At 37.1% G+C, this 21071-nt stretch overlaps 1 protein-coding gene across 1 annotated transcript in view; it reads left to right on the forward strand.

The window, feature by feature from the left end:
- side-II (sidestep II) overlaps positions 1–21071 on the forward strand; it is a 203523-nt gene that overhangs the window by 154428 nt on the left and 28024 nt on the right. Inside the window, exons 9-11 of the mRNA XM_068765377.1 lie at positions 9037–9196; positions 14006–14195; positions 20064–20167. Of these exons, the coding sequence (XP_068621478.1) occupies positions 9037–9196; positions 14006–14195; positions 20064–20167 (454 nt within the window). The remainder of the gene's footprint in view (positions 1–9036; positions 9197–14005; positions 14196–20063; positions 20168–21071) is intronic.

The raw sequence follows: 21071 nt of genomic DNA on the forward strand, positions 1-21071 counted from the left end.
ATACAGTATCTTCTGTAGAGATTTTCAGTCCCTAATAATTTAATTAAACAATTATTCAAATCAGTTGTACACAGGCCCGCGCGCCGCCGCGCCCCACGTATTATAAGGTAAGCATGACAAAGGGGATCGTCATTTGTACGCGGCGCGGGCCTGTCCTCGTTATAATTATCTGAGTATTTTTTACCTCCACTTCCTTGATACCCACGAGGTCTAATTAGCCGCGCTTTGTCACGACTGCTGCCTCGTGTTACTGGACTCTTTACGTCTGAGCATTCATTTTATTTAATTACTTTGTTCTCTAGTCGGCTAAGATTTCATGATCATATATAATTGTGCACATGTGTCGTCTTACACAATTTTCTTATTAGCTGCTTTTTAATTGCCTTTTTCATCGTTTATTCCTATGTTCCCAATATGGGGCAGAGGGCATCTATAGTACGTTGCCATCCCGAGCGGTCTTGAGTAACGTCAACTCAAAATTTTAATTTTTGCATTGTGTGAATTATAAAGTCTGTATCTCAGGAATCGAATCCAGTATCTACAATCGCGAGCCTCGGTCTTAACCGCTGAGCCGCCACTGCTCATTAATAACATTTATTTGTGTCGCTACGTATGCATATATTATTTTATTTCTCATAACATCATATTTTCCATTCAACACACCTCAAGACATAGCCAATCTTTAAGAATTCTATTTACATGAAACGATCTCTGCTACGGTGTTCTGTTTTTATAATACACCAAAGAAAGGGTGATAACTAGATAGACCTTAGGGTGATAGCGTCTCCTTTGTCAGTTACCTCCGTGAGCTTAGTTTTTACATTTATTTAGTACAGTTGCTCTGGTTCATCTGTTTTGTTTAAAAAGCTACATCGGAAACATGGGTAATGCAATGGAAGCTTTTAAGCTTTGTCATCGAACATTTATTTGAATTTGCATCATATACAGCTAAACAAAATTATAATAAATATAAGCGACAATTGACATAAACACTAAAAAAGGTTTTATAATACTTATTCGCTGTTAATTGCTCCAACTACTGTATTAACGTTTGCGAAAGGGATGAAAAAAATACTTGCAGTTTGTCATCAGTACTTCTTAGCACGCTCGTAGGTCCAAGCTCAAATGAACCAGTGAGAAGGGTCCGCAATAGAGCAAAAGATTTTTAAAGTGATAATAAAGGTTGCGACTGAGTTGTTTTAACTACTGTATAAAGGGTATTTATGGCAGCGATCACAAAGTTTTAATCTTTCCAGAGCTGCGTTTGCAATAGTTTAATTTGATTATTGTTTTAATTAATTTGGGATGTCCCGACATGTTTCCTTCTTTACACAAATGTTCTCTATGAACGATCCAAGGCAGACAATATAAGAGTAAACGGTAAGGTAAGTACGATGACAAGACGATTCAACATATCTCCGCCGAATATTTTTGAATGCTCGTCATTCCCGAGATCGGATCTGAGATATAAAAAGGCGGAGCGCGCGGGCGTCTCGACAAAGGCCGCTAATTAATCAGCGCTGGTGTTAGCGGAACAAAGAGCGGGAGTGTTCCGCTAATTATTGCGCGAAGTTCCCGAGGAGTTGCTGCTCCGCTTTGTTTGGCGGCCATTATCGCGAGCGCTTATCGCATCGTCGGGAAATCCCCGCATCGAGCCCGCGCGCCCGCGTTTACAAGATGAAAATTTAATTAAGTCGCGCGTAAAGTTGTTGTGTATTCATTAAGACGCGCGACGTCTCCGCGCGACTCAGATATTAATGCACTAACTTGACGCGACAGCTCGCACCCTGTTCACTCTTTGATAACGCCATGGACACCAGCATGGCCCTTCCATCCAACATGCGGTGCGGATAACACACGCATTGACTTGTCTGTCATGCCATAGTTAAACTACTTCAGTTTGTATTTAATGGAATCAGGCGTTATTTTGCGCAAGTCCATCCTAAGTAAGAAAAGGACCAATATTTAGCCACTTCCGCACATGCAGTGGTAGTCGTGCAATAAAGTGCACCGCCCGCCAGCCCGCTGATAAATCCGTATATGGCTAACAATGCGAATCACACAACCGCCACTACCAAATCACTTAACACGTGTTTCACCCTTCCACGGGGCATATTCAGGAGTTATGTTACACCGATTAGTGCCAAACACAGACTCTGTGTAATCTAAATATTGGTCCTTTTCTCACTTACTTCTGTTTGTCTCAAAGTATAAATGTAATTTTTTATATTACAGTTATATGGTATTCTTATCTCGATATACTTGTAGGTTTATTGATACCAATATCACACTAAGTTAGAGTTGAAAGAAGCTCAAATATAAACTTTAATATGAAATAAAATAAAAAATAGGTGATAACAATGTAGCTTCGAATGAATTTATGTGACGTTAAAAAAGATGTTTGCAAACAAAGCCTTAAAGTCCGACTTATGAAGCGACTGCTCCATCCTGTAAACTATCCACCGTCATTTCAAGCTATAGACGCTCACTCACTTCAAGGCATTGGTCTCCTTTAAACATATCTATGGGGGATGTATCATAATCACCAGATTTGACAGGCTGGTTTGCGATTGTAGTGAGATATTTAGGTATGCAGAGGACGCTGCTGCTCATCCTCTAACAACGTGGCAATGGAACAGTGGCAATCCTGTATAATTAATTCGATTAGTGTGAATAATATAAGATTGTATCCGAAAACCAAAACTGATCAATTTCACGAAAGAGTGTCAGAGCAACTATTTGTTGGAGTGTGTTGAGAGAGGATTTTATAATTAGTTTCTGGTTAAGGAACTTTGTCACAAGGACCAAGTAAAATAGGTGGAATAGCTAGTCAGTATGACGGCTAGTCAAACAATGATCCATTTTATATCATATGGTCTGTAAGATTAAACAAGATTACAAGAACATAAAAATAGTATCGGTAGTTAGGAAGCTGCAAATGCTACATAAGCGCGATGCTGTACTCGTAGATGCTCCAGCTCATTATATTTTTATGAACTTAAACACAGCGGACGCGAAAAGATGTCGCAGAACAATAACACGGCGTCCTCCGTCTAGGAGCGAAGTTGCTTCGCACCCACTTGGCTGCGCGATCTATTTTTCATGGAGCTAGCAGCTGAAATATGTATCGCTTGCTGTCGCAGAAAACAACGGATTACTTCGTGAGATGCGAGACTTTTCTATTTCTCGAAATGAATTTTAAATAAATGTTTAAAAACGAACGCTAGCCCGCCTTCTGTCACCTAGACGTGTAGGCATCCACACGAGTCGTACTTAAGTTTATTACAATTCTCTTAACAGCCGTCAACTGAGTGAGACGTCTGTTCGAAGTAGTCGTTAGACAAAATTGAAATTAATAATGAAAGGTACTCAAACATTCGAGGTGGAGCAGTAACTCTGGTGGCACGTCGGGTCCCGCGTTTCAGGCTGTGCGCACTCGATTCGTTGAAGTCTAATCAATTTTAATTTTGTTTCGGAGGAGCGCGGATAAATACGTAAGGACATTTCTTATTTAAATCCCGCGACGTCCCGGAGCCGGCGGGCGGGGCGCACGCGGTGCGAGGTCACCTCATCCAATTTGCATTTCTTTTCATCTCCACACTCTACGATTTTCACTCGATGGCTACGAGGCGAAATTCGTAGCCATTTTATCTCGTCCAAGTGTAACATTTTGAATTATAGGATTTAATTCAATAGGCGTAGATCTCGATTACACGTAGGCTTGCTATATAAAACTGCTTATACATGAGTGTAAGTAACACTTGTCGATTTTGGAAGAAAAACTGTACATTGATATACTCCGCCGAATTTTATTTTGTGGAATACTACATGAAAGAATAAATATTTGTGATAAATAAATTTAAACTGATCTATTTCACACATTTTAATAACTCAAAAGCCAGAGATTCTCTGACAGATGTTTTTTTAAATTGAAATTCTGAAGGTTTCTTTGCAATATATTTTTAATAACATGTTATTCATGCGCGATAATTTAAAATTTTATAACTTTTTGGAAAATACTGACGGACTAGTGATAAATATAAAACATAGAAATAAACTTGTAACGCCTAAATTACGTTTACTAAAAGTTGATCAATCCTTAATGGGTCTGAGTGTACGAATATACAATAAAGTTTCACAAGATATCTCAGACCTTCCGTTTCTTAACTTTAATTCTAAAATTAAAAGAATATTGCTAAACACATCTTATTATAGCATTGAAGAGTTTTTACTAAATCAAAATGTCAGTAACTAGGTTCGTTGACTTGAAAAATTGTTCGATTTCATTTAAAAAGACTACTGTTTAATTTCTGTCCGGCTTTTCCAACAGATCATCGTTCCGAGTCGATGGTAATGGCTTAATGCTTATAATGGTAAAATAGAACACGATTTGAAACATGTAAATGCCTACTAGAATAAAAATCATTGAAATTTGAAGACATGGCAACTTTTAATTTAACTTCTAAATTGTTTCAAAACATCTAACAACTGTTGATGCTTGCAACGGTCGAGCGTAAATGTTTTACAGATTGTAGCCTTATCGGTTGACGGAATTAAATCTGGTCATCATTTGACACTATCACACTATGCTCCAAGAAGTCAAAGATAAAAAATGGCAATGTAACGAAGATAAGGTATAAGGTGTATAATGTAATATATAAGTATATAATACATTATACACTACTCACAAGTAAGTTTCCAAAGAATGGGCAGCAGCGTTCTCTTCTCACCATAGTACCACACTACGATCGTCAACCCAAGCGTGGCGATTATGGCATGTCCCTCCATAAATATCTTCGCGGAAGGCCTATACCCTGCTAACGACTACTAATCTCAAAACTTGAGAATGGCTCGGCTGACTTGAATAATTTTTCACGTTTTGTTAAGTCACGACTAAGGTCGCTCATTGATTTGTTGTTCTCATACAACAAATCAATGAGCGACAGCTACAATATTTATAAATTTCGCCGAAATGCTAGGAGAGCGCGGTTGTCCTCGCGTAGCGCAGGACCGGTCATCGTGACCATTTACGGAGGCGGCCTGTGCCTTTAAGTGGGCGTCAATCGGCTTAAAGGATGATAAAGGTTGTATTTTAATGTAGGTACACCTGAAAAAACTTGAAAGGAAAATTTATATATAGAATCCTGTAGTAAAGACATTAATTTTGAACGAATATTATATTAACTTATTATTTATGTAAGATACATAACTTATTATATATCGATTTTTCATACAGCAATAATTTTTCTAGTCACTTTCCAGAAATTTTGAAGGAATCTGGAAGAAAAGCTTCTCACGTGAACCCTAACCAGATAAGTATTTCACCAGTAAGCCACTGTAATAACGCAAAAAAAGTTGTCTTTAATTCCATACAAAACTCTACACGCATTTGACAAAAACAACTGAACTTTATATTCTGAAATCATTCGGTACCGAAGCGCTGGTTTCATCGATGTTTCGGTGTTCGCTTTGTTTTTAGAAATGGATACAATTCGAATATTTTTAAAAACTCTAAACTAGCTTTCAACATACAGATAGTCAGGGCGGCTAACAAGTATATCTTGCGTTTCTGCTTTAGCTATATCGTTAATGTAAATTGTTCGACGCGGTGTAAGCTGCCGCTTTCTCTCACTACTCGTGTGTAAACTGTACTTTGATACGTAGCCGAAAGCTTACCGCTCTTCAAAGAGCTTTCTCAGCGCTTTAAGCTTGTAACACGTAAACGGATATTTGTCTACCGTACATAGATAGATCATCAAATACATTTATGGCATGACGGATATCGATTCCTAGAACACCTTCGTATCCTCGAAAAGAGCTCACTTACATCTATCTATTCTTCAACTTTAATACGAAAAAAGTTGGCCAAAATTTTAATTTCTACAGTTCAAAGTCGCTGCTTTGCCTTTTGGATGTCGTATACAATACATCTGTCTGTAGTGGCTGTTGGCGAACGGCCTACACAAGCCGGTGGGCGCGGCGTGGATAGGCTCTACACTGCAAGGACCAACGACATAGTTAAGGTAGTGGTCGCGGGAAGCCGCTGCGCGCAAGCCTCGCTAGACCGGCCATTGTGACTATCTTTGGAAGAAGCCTGTTCCTTACATTGGGCGTCTATCGATACGTTATATATTTGTTTAAAAATAAATACTATCAAAATTTAACAAAAACGCAGTAGTCGTTGAATTAGAAAAAATATAATAGTTCGTCAAAATTTATCTGAAAACTGTTCTAAATGACAAACTGAAGAAACAGAAAGTGATTTAAATCGTTAGCATTCCATCGAGTATTACTTTTAACATACCTTTTAACTTAATTCTGCTTCGGAATAGCGTTTACATTGCTTAGGCGGTTCGTGATAACACACGTTCTATTTATAACAAGCAACAACTGTTCTATATTCATACCTTTTGGACTACCAGCAAAAGAATTTTTTTTCTTTATAATGGTCACTTGTTATCAATTGGACACCTGACGCCATCACGCGGGACTTCACACGGACCGCGACACATTTCACGGGGACTCCCCAGCGAGCTGTCGCCGTTATCTGCGCGATCGATCTGTGATAAAACTCGTTCCGCGGTAATGGCTCCCGCGCCAACCCACCGCGGCCACGCGACGCCCGTAACGAAACCAATTTACTCCTAAACTAGACTACGAATGTATTTGTTTTATGTAATATGAATTTGTACAATTTGAAAGACGAGCTTTGAAGATCGAACAAAACATAATGTACCGATGAGGTCACATTGTGCGCAGTACAATTGGAAGCATTTCATAGGTACTTAAACAAAGTCAAGTTGCATTGTCGGCTGCCGGTGCCTATCTCGTAAAAAGGACGGGAGGCGGGCGGCGGGCGGCGGGCATGGCGCTTTTGTGTCCTCGGCGGTGCTATTACCTGCAGCGGGCTTCTATTCCTGGACGACTCGGAACTACTTTAACAATTATTAATCCTTTTAGTTCGGAGCGGGACAGTAAGTCCTTTAAAGCACAATGAGCGGCTTTGTCAGCGCCGTAATAACTTTGGTACACAACAACGCAACAACGCAACAACGCTCCGCGCAATGCGATTTGTACTGACGTTTCGATTAATCATTTCACAGCGCGAAGGCTAAATGTAACTATGTTACTGAAAGGCAATTCTCCTCTGAATAAAAAAGATTTCACGTTTATATATTACATTGTGTGTGTGTGTGTGTATATATATATATATATATACATATATGTCACATGTATACAGCCATAGTAAAATAACTTACATCGTAATAACTTCAAGAGATATAACTTTGAAATTATCAGACTATTTATGTAAGTCTAAATACAAAAGTGGTTTGGCATCTAAAGCACATTCTCTAAAATAATTTCAGCCTTTCTAAAAGAAACGTGGAACTTCTATTTTAAATTAGTTCGTGGCTTCTACAATTTCTCTTCGTTATATTCTGTTTTTTTTTTTTGTTCTTTAGTTAGATCTTCCATTACATAATTATGATAAGTACCAGGGTCTAGTGGTAATTATTCATACTATATATTGTGAATGTTTGGTGACTTATTGTTTCAATTATTAATACACACGTTTACTCTTTTAATTGGAGCAATTATATTTCTAACCACTTCTCACGTCTGGGCGAATGTTATGATGGACGGAGCATTTCAGTTGTTGCAGAGGGAAATATTAAAATATTTCGGTTGGAATTGAAAACATTTATTTATTGTTATTTCCGTTTCATTCCGCCTTTACTTGCACGTACTTGTCTCTAGTATAGTCGGTGTTATTTTAATATTTATTCTTCTAAGGCGATTGACGGCCTTTATAAAATATAGGCCTCCCTAAAGATCCTCTCACGATGCCCGACTTCCCACAACCTTGACTATGTGAGTCCTCCTAATGGGCGGCTCACCCGCGCCACGTCTACCGGCCCGTGGTCGCCACTCGACAACCTTCCGCCCAACGGCCGCAGGTTGCACGAAAGGAGAGGGGCAATTCAAACGAGCCATTCCTCGAGCTACGTTTACTTCTTATTTATTTGGTTATAATTAAATCATACGACAACGATTAATGAAAAGCTTCATAGTGTTCCACTTCAAGTTTCCCGTTGATATCTACAAGTTGACAGACAAGACACACTTTATATTGTTATTCGTTGAGTACAAGCAAACGTAAATCAATTGCTTCTCTCTAGCATTCAATAAGGGTCGATATTACTTCAGCAACATTTTCTTTGTATTTTTGTTGAAGCCACATCATCTACGTGTGTTGAGGAGTACAGTAAACCCGAAACATTTTTAACCACAATGTTTATTGTAATGTGTTACAATATTTTATTTTGTATATTGTGAAATTATTAACCTTACCAATTTGCGGTGCAAACGTGTATTATACTAGTGCAGCTGTGGTTGATGCTGTCAAACACCCTGTTAAAATCTATGAAAATATTTAGCCAGTTTACATCATATTCGAATAAATTTTCAATAGGCTCTCGCATCAGGTGCGTTTGATTTATGGCGAAGCGGACTAAATCTGAGAGAATTGTGTTGGCAAAATCGACGTCCCTCCGATATGACTGCGAAAAGGTTTAACGCTAACTTTAAATACGGTCAGGTTAGACCGTTACAATTAGTTTCATAATCCAGTAAACGTTTTAAAGGGATAAGTGTATAGATTATTTACTGTTGATTAGTGTATGATGTGCACTATTCAAATGTCAATGTATCAAAAACGTAATAATAACATAGTAAGAAAAAGCTCCTACTACTACTTTCAATTGATAATATAAAAAAATGTAACATATTTTAGTACACAATTGAGCTGTAAATTCACTCTTTTCAAGCTAATAATCAATCGCTTTATATATCTTCCATATTTTTGGTCTAGGCGGTTAGTGTTTAAGAGTTATGAACTTTTATAATAGTTTCTTCTGTTTTTTTTTTGTAATTTATTATATGTTTACTGTAATATTTAACTATGGCTAATAAAAGAATGTGAGGCCGATATAAAAGGTCTTAATAGACACTTTAACCCTTTTTGAATATAAACAGGACAGGCAGCTAGCGCACAACGCGACGGCGCGCGTGTTCCACAGCAACCAGAGCCTGGTGCTGCAGAAGGTGACCCGGCACAGCAGCGGCCGCTACGCGTGCTCGGCGCTCAACGCGGAGGGCGAGACCGTCTCCAACGAGCTGCACTTCCGCGTCAAATGTAAGTTGTTACCGACTCAAACGAAACGGATCTCGCTAACCATCTTATCGAAGACTTTAGGGATGAGCAGTGTACATAAACTAAAATTACACTAAACGAACATACCACATAAAATAAAAAAAAATAAAGAAAAGTGATCGCACGTAAGAGGGAACATTCGGCTTACGACTTTAGACATCAAAAGAGCTCTTAATTTGAAAACGAAACATTTTACATTCCGACACGCAATCTTCTTCACGGCTGTGAGATTAAAAATACTCAATTAAAATTGAAAATCTGTTATTTGATAATGTGAATGATTAATTAGAGTTCTTTCTTCTCCTCGGAGGCACTTCAGAGTTTATACTGCGAAGGCCCGCACTGGAACACTCCGTCGTTAATCTGCACAACCTCTGGATTGTGAGATATTTGCTCTCTTTTCCTCTTGTTTTTGCCCAATATTTTGCGCATTATATGAACGCTGGTAATAGTAAAAATCTAAAAATGTTAATCTTCATTACTTTCGTAATTTTACGAGATAGAGAAAAACTAATTTTCGTTATCATTTTTTAGCTTATATTCTTTTTTAATTTTTAACTTATTCTAATAATTTAAAATTCTTCTTTTTTCTTTATTACCATGCAATAGAACAACACGTACCTATTTAATCTAATGCCACAGCATCATATATTTGGCCACGCAGAGCAAAAGTGAATTATATAAAAATGAACAAGGCGCTAAGCGCAGGGTCGCGTCGTGCCCCGCGTTCGATCTCGTCTGTCGGCCGCGCTCTTGTTCCGAGCGCTGAAAAATTCAACCTGCACAAATGTCATGTTCCCAATTTGTTTTCCATTTTTATACTTGACTTTTGAACTACTCGTATTTGCCCGCCACTAACGCCTGCGACCTAAGTCTTTGCGGCATTTATTGTACATATTTAATCTGTAGTTTTGTCGTTACGTCTACTGGGATGTCAGTTCTGACAGTTACCTCATGATGAGATGTAACCAAATGCTGATATCTAAATTATAATCAGAACAATTTTTGACATAAAGCTTTTTGGTGTTTGATTAGATATCAATATTCGAAACAAACGCGTCACAATGTCGACAAAATATTAAGTTTAATTGCGACAATGTGACAAAGCCATAATGTTATATAACATTGTAAATTAAAATAATTTGAAATTATGACAAATATTCATTTATTGTAAATTTATAAATATCGTTCGATGTACATTGCACGCCTAGTTCGAGCAGAATATGGTGAGATAACACGCACATAACACATGTAACATGCATGTACCGTGTCATTAGCAAATAAATGAATTGATTTGATTTAATCAGTATCTCTTGCTGCCAAATTAGCATCATCTGTCTGTGTGTAATAAAAAGTTTTCCTAGAATGTATAGCAAGTTTTTCTTTCTTCTCTTCGCAAATTAAAAAGACAATTTGAAAGCGAAGGTACGGACACGCTTATGAATTCGTCGCGGGCGCCCCGCCGCCGAACAATGCGCCCGCCCGAGCGTCGCGAGCTAATTTAAAAAGATAATTTTTTGCGCGTCTTAAATTAACGAACAAAAGGACTAAACAATGGCGGCGGGCAACTTGCCTCCGAAGGCCGCCTAATTAAGTAGGTCGCCGAAGCTGAAACACATCTATACAGTGAATATCACGAAGGCTTCAAGGCCGAGGTGGTTCAACAATCAATACCAATGTAAAAGAAGATATGCGGATTCATTATTTACCTTCTAGCAAGAAAAAAATCAACTTAGCAGTAACGTTACGTTATTTAAATAAATAGCGTAAAAGAAAAAAATTACAGCAATTTAGTATGCGCAAATACACATCATGTAGATCGTACGTTACGTACGATGTAGAGGTTTACTGCGAGACTGAATGAGAAATGTGGAGATCCGTAGACGACTAAAAGCAGCCGGCAGCCCTGCGAAATGGTAAGTTGATATATCAGCGGGCAAGCCACGTTGCAAAAATAATGGACAGCCACTGCGGCTTCATGATTCTGGAGTGAATACCACAGACTGACACAGTATAAGATGAATAGACGACCTAGGTCGTATATTGGTAATCTATGGGCTAGGTTATGTCTAGCAGTGGAAGGCCTGTGGCTGAAATTGTATTTATGAATGAATGAATGTGTGTGTGTCTATGTAGACACACACATATTCATTCATAAATATTGATTTGTGTGTTTATGTTTGTAAAAGTCTTACAGTAGACGTTTTTAGTCTGAAATTATGACGATGATGATAGTGATATGTCAACAAGTGTTAAAGTAACTTATATAAGACAATGCACATCTCTATATCTCTCTCTCTATCTCTCTCATAAAAAAATCCTTGTTCCCGTCTATGTTATATTATTCAACTTACTTTGTCATAGCTTCTCCCAACTTACACGTTAACGACGCGCAACATCTATCTATGACTTGGTCGCATAGGCAGAAGGGTGTTCTGTTTCGGCACTTTTCATTTTAACTTCAACTGCAACCTTGTATTATCCGATTTGCGGTTGACGAATGTTATCAAAGCAGGCAATGTATGGTACAACAAGCTTATAGATCTTAGCTTGCTCGAAATCCAACCGAACAGCATCCCTGACCAATTTATTTCTATATATCGGCTCAATAAGACGTAGTCTCACCTCGGTAAATTAAAAGGACCTATCTTGGCAAACTTCAATTAACTTAATATAAATCAATTCGATTGGCGAGTTTCAGTTGCGCTGTGTCTTCAGCTTATGTATAAGACAGTAAAGCGATGTTACCAACATTTATAATATAAAGAGACACGTGAAGGTCATATCCAATTTGACGAATAAATAAAAAATAGCAACCGAATGATCCTGACACGAATATCATTTTACACAAACAAAAGCCACGGCGCGTAATATTTTGTTCGACGTCAATCCAAAACAGGCGCGAGCCCGCCGACGCGCGGCGACGAGCCCCTGTTATTCAGCTGAAACGGCCTATCGTAAAACTCCTGTCGATACCTATCGAGCGTGTAACAATATGTCAGAACAAAATTTTGCGTGGAACATTTAGGTTTGGAGGAAGAGCTACGAGAGCTACGCTTGTTAAAATTGCTACGAGAGCTATGCACTCTTAACTGTTTACGCGCTACAGCTAATTCGTTTGTTACAAGTACATGCACGCCATACATGCTACGAGCGCTACGTGACATGTATCCGTGAGCACACAATCAGCGACGGCGATCCCGGAATGAACCGATATCGCGTGACAAGTATATATTGTTACCTGCTCCGGCATAAACCCGCGCCTTAACTCCCACTCCCGGCCTCTTTCTGCTCGAAATGGAGGCCATGAAGATTATATCGGACGGATGTGTAGCGTCACTGGGCGCTTATCTCGCAAACATCGCGCGCACGCTCGCGTTTTAGTTTGATCGGAAACTGAGGGACATTCGGTAAAGTAACTTCGGCAATAGGCGCGCGGATTTATTAACCCACACAGTTGATATGTAATCGGAAGCAAAAGTTTTGTTGATATTGATGAGCGACCTCAATTGCTATTTACTGTAAAAACCTTCCGTTTTTAAGTTGTTCAGTCGTGTCTGTGTCCTACCAGCCGCATTTATCTAAAAGGAGATTATCTTCACAGTCATAGTAGTATCAAAGAGAAACCCTTTCTAATGAGATTACCACAATAAAATTGTGCAAAAAGCTTTTACAAAACTACCAGGCTATATAATCACTTTTTTCTTTCACGATTTCAAGATTAGAAGAGAGATTAGAAGCCTAAATATAAATATATCTGAGTAATTTCGTTATAATTCTGAAATTGTTTAAAAATAGGTCCTACATACTATACATAAATATAAAAATAGGTTGTCGGTCAATTCATACGAGTGCGTTAAAAATTCGGTTTTATATGAACACCCGCAATTGTTCGTTTTCATCGATCCACTCTAAAATATTGTGACGGAAACGTGTCTTTGTGCGACGTGGGCTTTGAATAACCTAGATCCCGTTTTAAGCGTAAAGACGAACAACCAAACCCTTTTCCGTCGTATCGGTGCCGCATCTTAAAAAAATTCTATACATTATCTGTCGTGTAAGGAACCAGTGCCCCTTGTACTGGATACTACAAATTATTAAAACACTCATAGACAACAACTAATGTCAAAAACTATGTCCATGTGTTCTTCCAATACTTTTATTGGCTTCGTTTACGTTAAAAAAATAACTAAAATTTTTAATCTGTTATAATAATGAAAGGAGAGAAAAGAATATCTGTAATGCTAATAACTGCCAGCCTTGACATCGAAATCTTTTTTGTATAAAACAAATTGATGAAACTATCCAATGGAAAAATCTGCGACTAGCACTTGTTTTTGTTTACTATTTATAACATAATATAACCTACGTAATTGTTGGTGTACCGCGTGACGTATACACGTACACACTGTACATTTGGAACGGAGCAATGATCGATGAACACTTGCATTTCTCCAGGCGGCACACTCGCCCGGAATGTTTGTTGCAAGCGAACCATCGACTTCCGCCAAATTTCATTCCACTTACTGTGTGAATATCTATAACTTGTTATCACTATATCTTCTCTCAGAAAATTACGAAAAGCAAGAGCTGATTAGGTGAAGTCAAATTTTATTTGAATTAAATTTCACGTCAATCCTAGCATAAGCTGATTTCCATACAATATTCGTTTCGTTCGTAGTTTTTATTGAAATGATTTTGATGTAAGTAGTAAGAGCTACGCCGTAGAGGTCGCGTAGAGGTCGCGTAGAGGTCGCGTAGAGCCGTGTGTATAGCTGGAGCCCGCTACAGACGCGCCGTCGTGCCGCAGCGGCGGCGTGGCGGTGCTGGGCGCGGCGCGCGGCGAGTCGGTGGTCATCGTGTGCGAGGTGGACGCGGACCCGCCCGCCGCCGTCTTCAAGTGGAAGTTCAACAACTCGGGCGAGACGCTGGACGTGGCTGCCGACCGCTACACCTCCAACGGCAGCGCCTCCAGCCTCAAGTGAGTACTACACCTACTCTATTAAATTCACTTAAAAACCAACGGTAGAAGAGTTGTCATAGTTTACGCCAGTGGTTACCAATTTTTTTCCATTCACATTATTTTCAAAATTCAGCTGCTTCCAATGGACCCCTGTAGCTCTCCGTAGTTGTACTCTATATGTTATATGCCAACTTTTCTTATTAACATTCGTAGAACTTCTTAAAATAATATCTGCCTTAATGGACAGGTAAACTTATTTATTGTGTATGCTATCTTTTTGTAATACCAACAGAGCATATTGAGTTTCCTGAGACTTCGGAGGATAACAATGGAAACCACTGGTTTTAGCTGACAGATGTGCAGTGATGAGTGTTGAGTGGTTGTTAAGAAAGGCAGCTCACCTAGCTACACGCGATAGGCAATCAAACTTGGCACCGCATACTCCTAAGCTACCTAATTCCAATTTCCGCTCAGTTTCGTTTGTGTTTATTATTAAAAAAAGGCATCACAATATATACATGAAATACATTACTTTGTCTATTATATCTTTTTATATATTAAATTTAACCATAAGATACTACAGTACAAGATTTTTTTATAATTTGTACAGAAGTTGGACTTATTTACTGCCTCTCCAACTTTCGTCGTAATTTTTCGTTTTAGTATTAATAAAAAATCAATATTTTTTATTCTCAACTAAAGTCCCGCTAGCTAGAAGCAAAAGGTACATTTCTGCATTACAAGAAAATCACAATACTAATATATAATTTCTGTTTTATTTTATAGAAAATGTCGAATGGTGGTCCTACTTTTAACTGTAAATAATATTATACCATATTTATGAGTATTATAATACTATCATGGTCATTGTTATCCAATATTTCTTCATAATTTTGTTACTACTTCTATTGCCTTTATTTAGTACGTGTTGTTGCAATCCTCAAATGTTGCGTATTAAAGGGTGCGATAAAGCAACAACGGGATGTTCCGTTAAAATTATTAATAAATACACAATGTCAAAAAAACTAGTTAATTTTTACAAGATGAAGCTTTTAATGATGAACGAAATTAAATTATGAACGTAGTATTTTTTATTACTTTCTATTTGTTTGTAGGCAAAGAAGGCCATCAAAATACACCCAATAAAAGTGTCACTTATTTTAAGTTTAAACTTGGAAGGCACTTTTATCAAAGTAATTAAAAACATTCTTATTTAAATCACTATTTATAAACCAAACCTCTGTACATTTTTATTCTAAACTCTAATTATCGAATCAAGAATATTTGTAAATTTGATCGCCAAATAAAACCAGCCCGATTTTGTTGTTTGGCTCTTTTCAAATCAGGTCGCGTTTGTAACTCGAGTTGTTTCAATTTAAGCCTCAGAATGCTGTTTTAGAAAATCACAATTTGATTCTAATATCTATCAAATTTGTGATCACCCGTATACAAATGAATGTGTAAATCATCGATCATAAGTGTATTAATATTTTAGTAAATTTATAGATAATATATTCAATTTGGACGTATTATTTATTTATTTTTTAAATAATCTTACAGGAGTTACTCAATACGATTATATTATAATTATAATAGCATTGTAATTCTCAATTTCAACACACGTACCTACACAGCTTTTTATATAGTCAACGTGTTATCACTTATACTTTATATGATCACTTTTATTCGGCCATTGTACAATTTAACATACGTACATTCCAACTTTAATAATAATGTTTACGGTTCTTACTACTGGAACAACGAGTTAGTGGAAATCGACAGGAGTTCGAACTACATTTCTTTAGAGCTTCGCAACTTTGTGTTCGGGATAATTAGACGGGATGAAACCAAAACCGATAAATAATTTTATCTCGAAAAACTTTAAATACATAATTAGCTAATGTTACAATATACATAATTAGCTAATGTTACATCTAACTTCTAATTTGTGGTATACGACATCGCCTGCCACAAATGGTGCTGAATAAGTAAGCATACTGTTTCATATACAAGTACTTATTATTTTTTTAATTACTTAAGGACTAATAAGCGACTTATATTATGTATAATTAAGCAATATATTTAATATTCACTTCGCAATATTTTCATTGAAATGTAACCAACAAAATATATTAAATATTATTAATTATTTTTTTAATAAAATCGAATTTAAAATTATAGTTTAAGCTCATGATAAACTAATAGAAAAACTTATATTTTTAGAATTTAAAACGCAAACCAGAATATAATATAATAACAGCATCCTTAGAGCTATATGTATCACGAATGAAAACAATAAATAAACTTGATTTTATTGTGCATTTTAAAATTATATAAATAAATATATCGTTAGGTTCATCACCGTATTAGTCGTAGGAGTTCCAATGCTGGACCCACGTTCAATAAAATAAATTAAACAGAAAGTATAATTATACAGAAGAGAGACTATGTTATAACATTACAATAGGTAAAGGTTTTTGTAACGTTTTACTAGATTAATTCTATATGAGCTGCTCGAAAGGGTTTGTAAAGGGAGAAAGAATTTAATGTCGTCAATACGTAAGCTCGGAGCTCGCAACAAATAAAAACCCGTATTAAAGGATCCGCAATTTAAAATGTACGCACAATGAGCTGTAGGTCGGGCGAGGGAGCGTCGCGCGCCCGCGGCCACCGACCTTCGGATCTCGGCACCTATACACACGTAACGAGTTTCGCAGGAAACATTCCATTAAGGAGCTTTCGCATTAAGATTACAAGCTATTGAAATCGTTGCGCAATAGAAGTCTTGTTTTATAAAACACGACAAACTAATTAGACTGTTTCAATTGCAATGGATGGAATTTATTTGTCCAGCGTAATGTAATAAAACAAAGAAAATTGCATGAACATTTTATCATGGTATGATCACGAACAAAAAGACACAAATCTACGAGCATATACATAATAATATAGAATTGTTTGCATTGAAAAACAATCAAGTATAATTTCCATACACTTCTAATGATATTTTAATATTTAAATGAAAGGTAACCTCAGGATAATGTTTTATCCATTTGGGTACACCAGCAATACACATACATATTTAATAAAATTTACAGTATGATTATGCAAGATCAGATCACTACAAATCAAAAAATAATTGATGGAAAAATAATAAAACTTAAAGAGAAAGAAGAGGAAATATCTGGCTGACGGCTTTGCACGTCCAAAGAGCTCTTAATTTGAAATAATTCCTCCAGCGCTTCTTTAATGATGCGTGCTTAAAAATACTCAATTTAAATTAAAAAACAGATATGGGTGTAGTGAATTATTGATGGTTTCTAAAGACAATAAGAGCCGTGAAAGATATCGATGGCAAGCAATTGTTTAAATAATCTCTTATAAGAACTGCACATTCGAGAGAGTTTGTGTGTGAGTGCAACCCGACGTTTGTTCGATAATGTGGCCCGTGATGGCTTTCATGGGGCAACGAGGCAAATGGCACGGAACTCGCAGCCCAATAAACTCTAAAAAGTTCCCACGGGAGATTTGGCCATTCAATATTTTATGCGAAAATCAAACCATGTACTAATCGACAGAGTTTCAGGGAGGACATACGAAAATGATTTGACGTTGATTGTACGGACTACTGCGCGAGATACTCGTGGATAAAAATGCTATGTGCTTAGTAAAAGCTCTCTGCACAGCCTCAATACGCTGCAAATATACCGCATAAGTTGGGTTCCATGCAGTCGTAGCTAATGTCAGATAATATTGATCATAATATTCTTTTTTAGTTACAGAAATTAAATAACAAGAAAAAGTATTCGTCATTAACATGAATTATTTAATTATGATTATATAAATCTTTTCAGTAAAAAATCCGCTAACATTCCTTTAAAAATACTTATATTATTATATCTAATTACTTCTGTAGTTTTACCACGCGAACTATTTAAAAAAAAAATCTCCCCAGCCTTAAACATTAATTATTATTATATTACATTAATATGTACAACTTCATGGAATTGCTTCAAGTTTTAATATCACCAGACATCACTGAAGCATCCATTCGTTGCTTACCATACGCCGCAACAACTTTAAACTTCTCACTACCTCCAGTTTTAGAATACGTCTGGCTAGACTTCTTCAGGTTTTCTGTCTACCTAGCGAATTTCATTTTAAATGCCACCATTTTAAAATATTTTACCTTGCTAACTTCTTATATAACATTATACTGCCATACCAGATTTAGTTTTTATATTTGAATTTACAAACTGCGCTTTTTGTTGCGGATGTCTCCGTATATATTGTTGCTGAGTTGCTCTGTATTGAACATCCGAACTGAACTGGAGCTTACTTTACAAACATCCTGTATATACACAGCAATTAATAATAAATGTAACAGCATGGTACACGTTAAATAACGTACTTTATATTAAAAGTAAATATAGTCTACTATCTGTCCCTGTGGGCTTTATGTTTCAAAAAGTTATAACCTATCACATTGCAACTATTAAAATTATTTAATGTAACCTATTTAAGAGAGATCACTTTAAACAGGGTGATTGTAAATAGATGTAGTAGCTTCAAAGATTTTTGCTGACAAATGAGCTAGTCGTTTCATCTCGCGGAAGTCCATCCTAAGTAAGAAAAGGACCAATATTTAGCCAGCGGCAACCATTTTTAGGCGGTTGAATAATTTGGCGGTGGCGGTTGTGTGATTCGCATTGTTTGCCGCATACGCATTTATCAGCGGGCTGGCGGGCGGTGCACTTTGTTGCACGACTACCACTGCATGTGCGGAAGTGGCTATATATTGGTCCTTTTCTTACTTAATGAACTAGTCATTTATCCCTTTAAATTACTTACAGCTACACAAATCGGTATAGCCCTGCATATAAATCTCACATACGTCGCAGTTATGTAAAAGCGCTGCTTGTTCAAGGGGAAGGCATTTAAGGTATGTCACGGAGAACACGAGCGCGCCGTTCGGCAGCGGCGCCGCATTACAGAATCTGAACGCGCTACATATTTCCGCAGCCCGCGCGCCGGGCTCATATTGAAAAAGCAATAATATTTCTTCGCTGAATAGGAAATGCAAAATTTAAAATTGGTCCGTATTTTCTAGTCGAGTGCCATCCGCTCTTGGGTATTTGATGTTTATATTTGTACGGGATTGTACGTGCGGGTTATTGCGGGCGCTCGGCGGCGCTCGGCGGCGCTCGACTTCAAAATACCACTCGTTTATTCATTTTTTTGACGTTGCATGTGTTCGGACTTTAAGAAGTAAACGAAATAGATGGGTGCGCGGTGCACGCGCGATATATTTATTTTAATTGGTGTTTACTTGGAACGTAGCGTGAATAAATATTAAATTCGGGCACAAATATACTGATGATTCTCGAATCTTCTCTGCCGGTAACCTCTTAGTAAAATACGTAAAAACATGTGTCTGACTTCAACAGAGATAATGCATGTATAACTACTTTTTATAAGATTCTTACAAACACAAGAAACGTATAATTGATTAGGTGCGATCTCAAGGCGGTAGTCATGACTTTTAAAAAAAATAGTCAACTGCGAAAGTATTAATTTAAATTTTCCAGCTAAAGTAAATACACGTAAAGATATACAGGATGGACAAATATTATTATGTTAAGGTATATAACAAACTCCTCTGCATAAGCTCTATGCTTTAAAATTACACACTGTGTTAAATGTGTTAAATAAATAAGAAATATCTATTTATATCTACATATATGATAGTTAATATCATACATATAACCAACATGTTTTTTACATATTAATTTTTTTCTAAGATGTTCATTAGCAACACAAACTCTGCATTTCCTTAGTGACTTCCTTCCAATAAAATAAATTAATAAAGGGTATATTTATCCATAGGTACACTCCTGTGGCAGATCTCGACTATGGAACTTTATCCTGCTCCGCCTCAAACGAAGTGGGCAATCAGTTGGCGCCGTGTGTATTTCAAATGGTGGCTGCAGGTAAGAGGAGAAACTGTGTTATAAAAATATATAATTTTATCTGTTCTCTTAACAAATTTGAAGCGAACAATTTCGTATAATACGAGCGTTTTCAAACTTCTTAGGAACTGCGATTAAACTTTCTTAAATGTGGTATGGAGGTTATAAAACCTGTATTGAAGTTGGCACACCAAATTGATGTGGTCGCGTTCGTGAAATAAAGAAAAGACAATGTATTTCTCAACAAATGAAATGCACACAAAAAGGGTATTTTAGACACCAGTATGAAGGTTTAACTCGGTTCGAGTATATATATATCCCCATATAGATATCTTCGGGGGAGGCCTGTACTTTGGAATAGGCATTTATAGGCTGAAACGATGAAAACGACCAGTTGCTGATCATGAAGTGGTCCTATCATTTTCAAACATACATTTCCTTTAACATATTTTATACTGTAATTATTCTAATAACTGCAGCGTTCTGAAGACCAAAAATTTCGATCTCAGTCAAACAGGAATAAGTTGACCTCAATGCTAAAGTTCAATTACTCAAGAGGCAACAATCTGATTCTAGATTAAGTGTGCTTTAGGTTTTTTGATTGTTTCGTTTATGTCAACGATAAGCAGGCATAGGTATACGAAACATCATTCCGTTGTAAATATACGTGCGTAGTGCTTTTGTTATTAAATATACTGAGATTATCTTTAGAAATAGACCATTAACTAAGAAAGGGTCTAATATAAGGGAATAATATAAACCACGGAGCATCCTCAGATGTCCTCAGGAGATGAGGAGGTGAAACACGTGTAAAGTGAATTAACGATGGTAGTTGTGTTTCGCATTGTTTACCGCACGCGCATTTATCAGCGGGCTGGCAGGCGGTGGACTTCATTGCACGACTACTGCTGCATAGCGGAAGTAG

This window comes from Battus philenor, unplaced genomic scaffold, assembly GCF_028537555.1.
Source record: "Battus philenor isolate CCGP_79_NKW_IND1 unplaced genomic scaffold, ilBatPhil1.0.hap1 SCAF_2, whole genome shotgun sequence".
Classification (NCBI taxonomy): Eukaryota; Metazoa; Arthropoda; class Insecta; order Lepidoptera; family Papilionidae; genus Battus; species Battus philenor.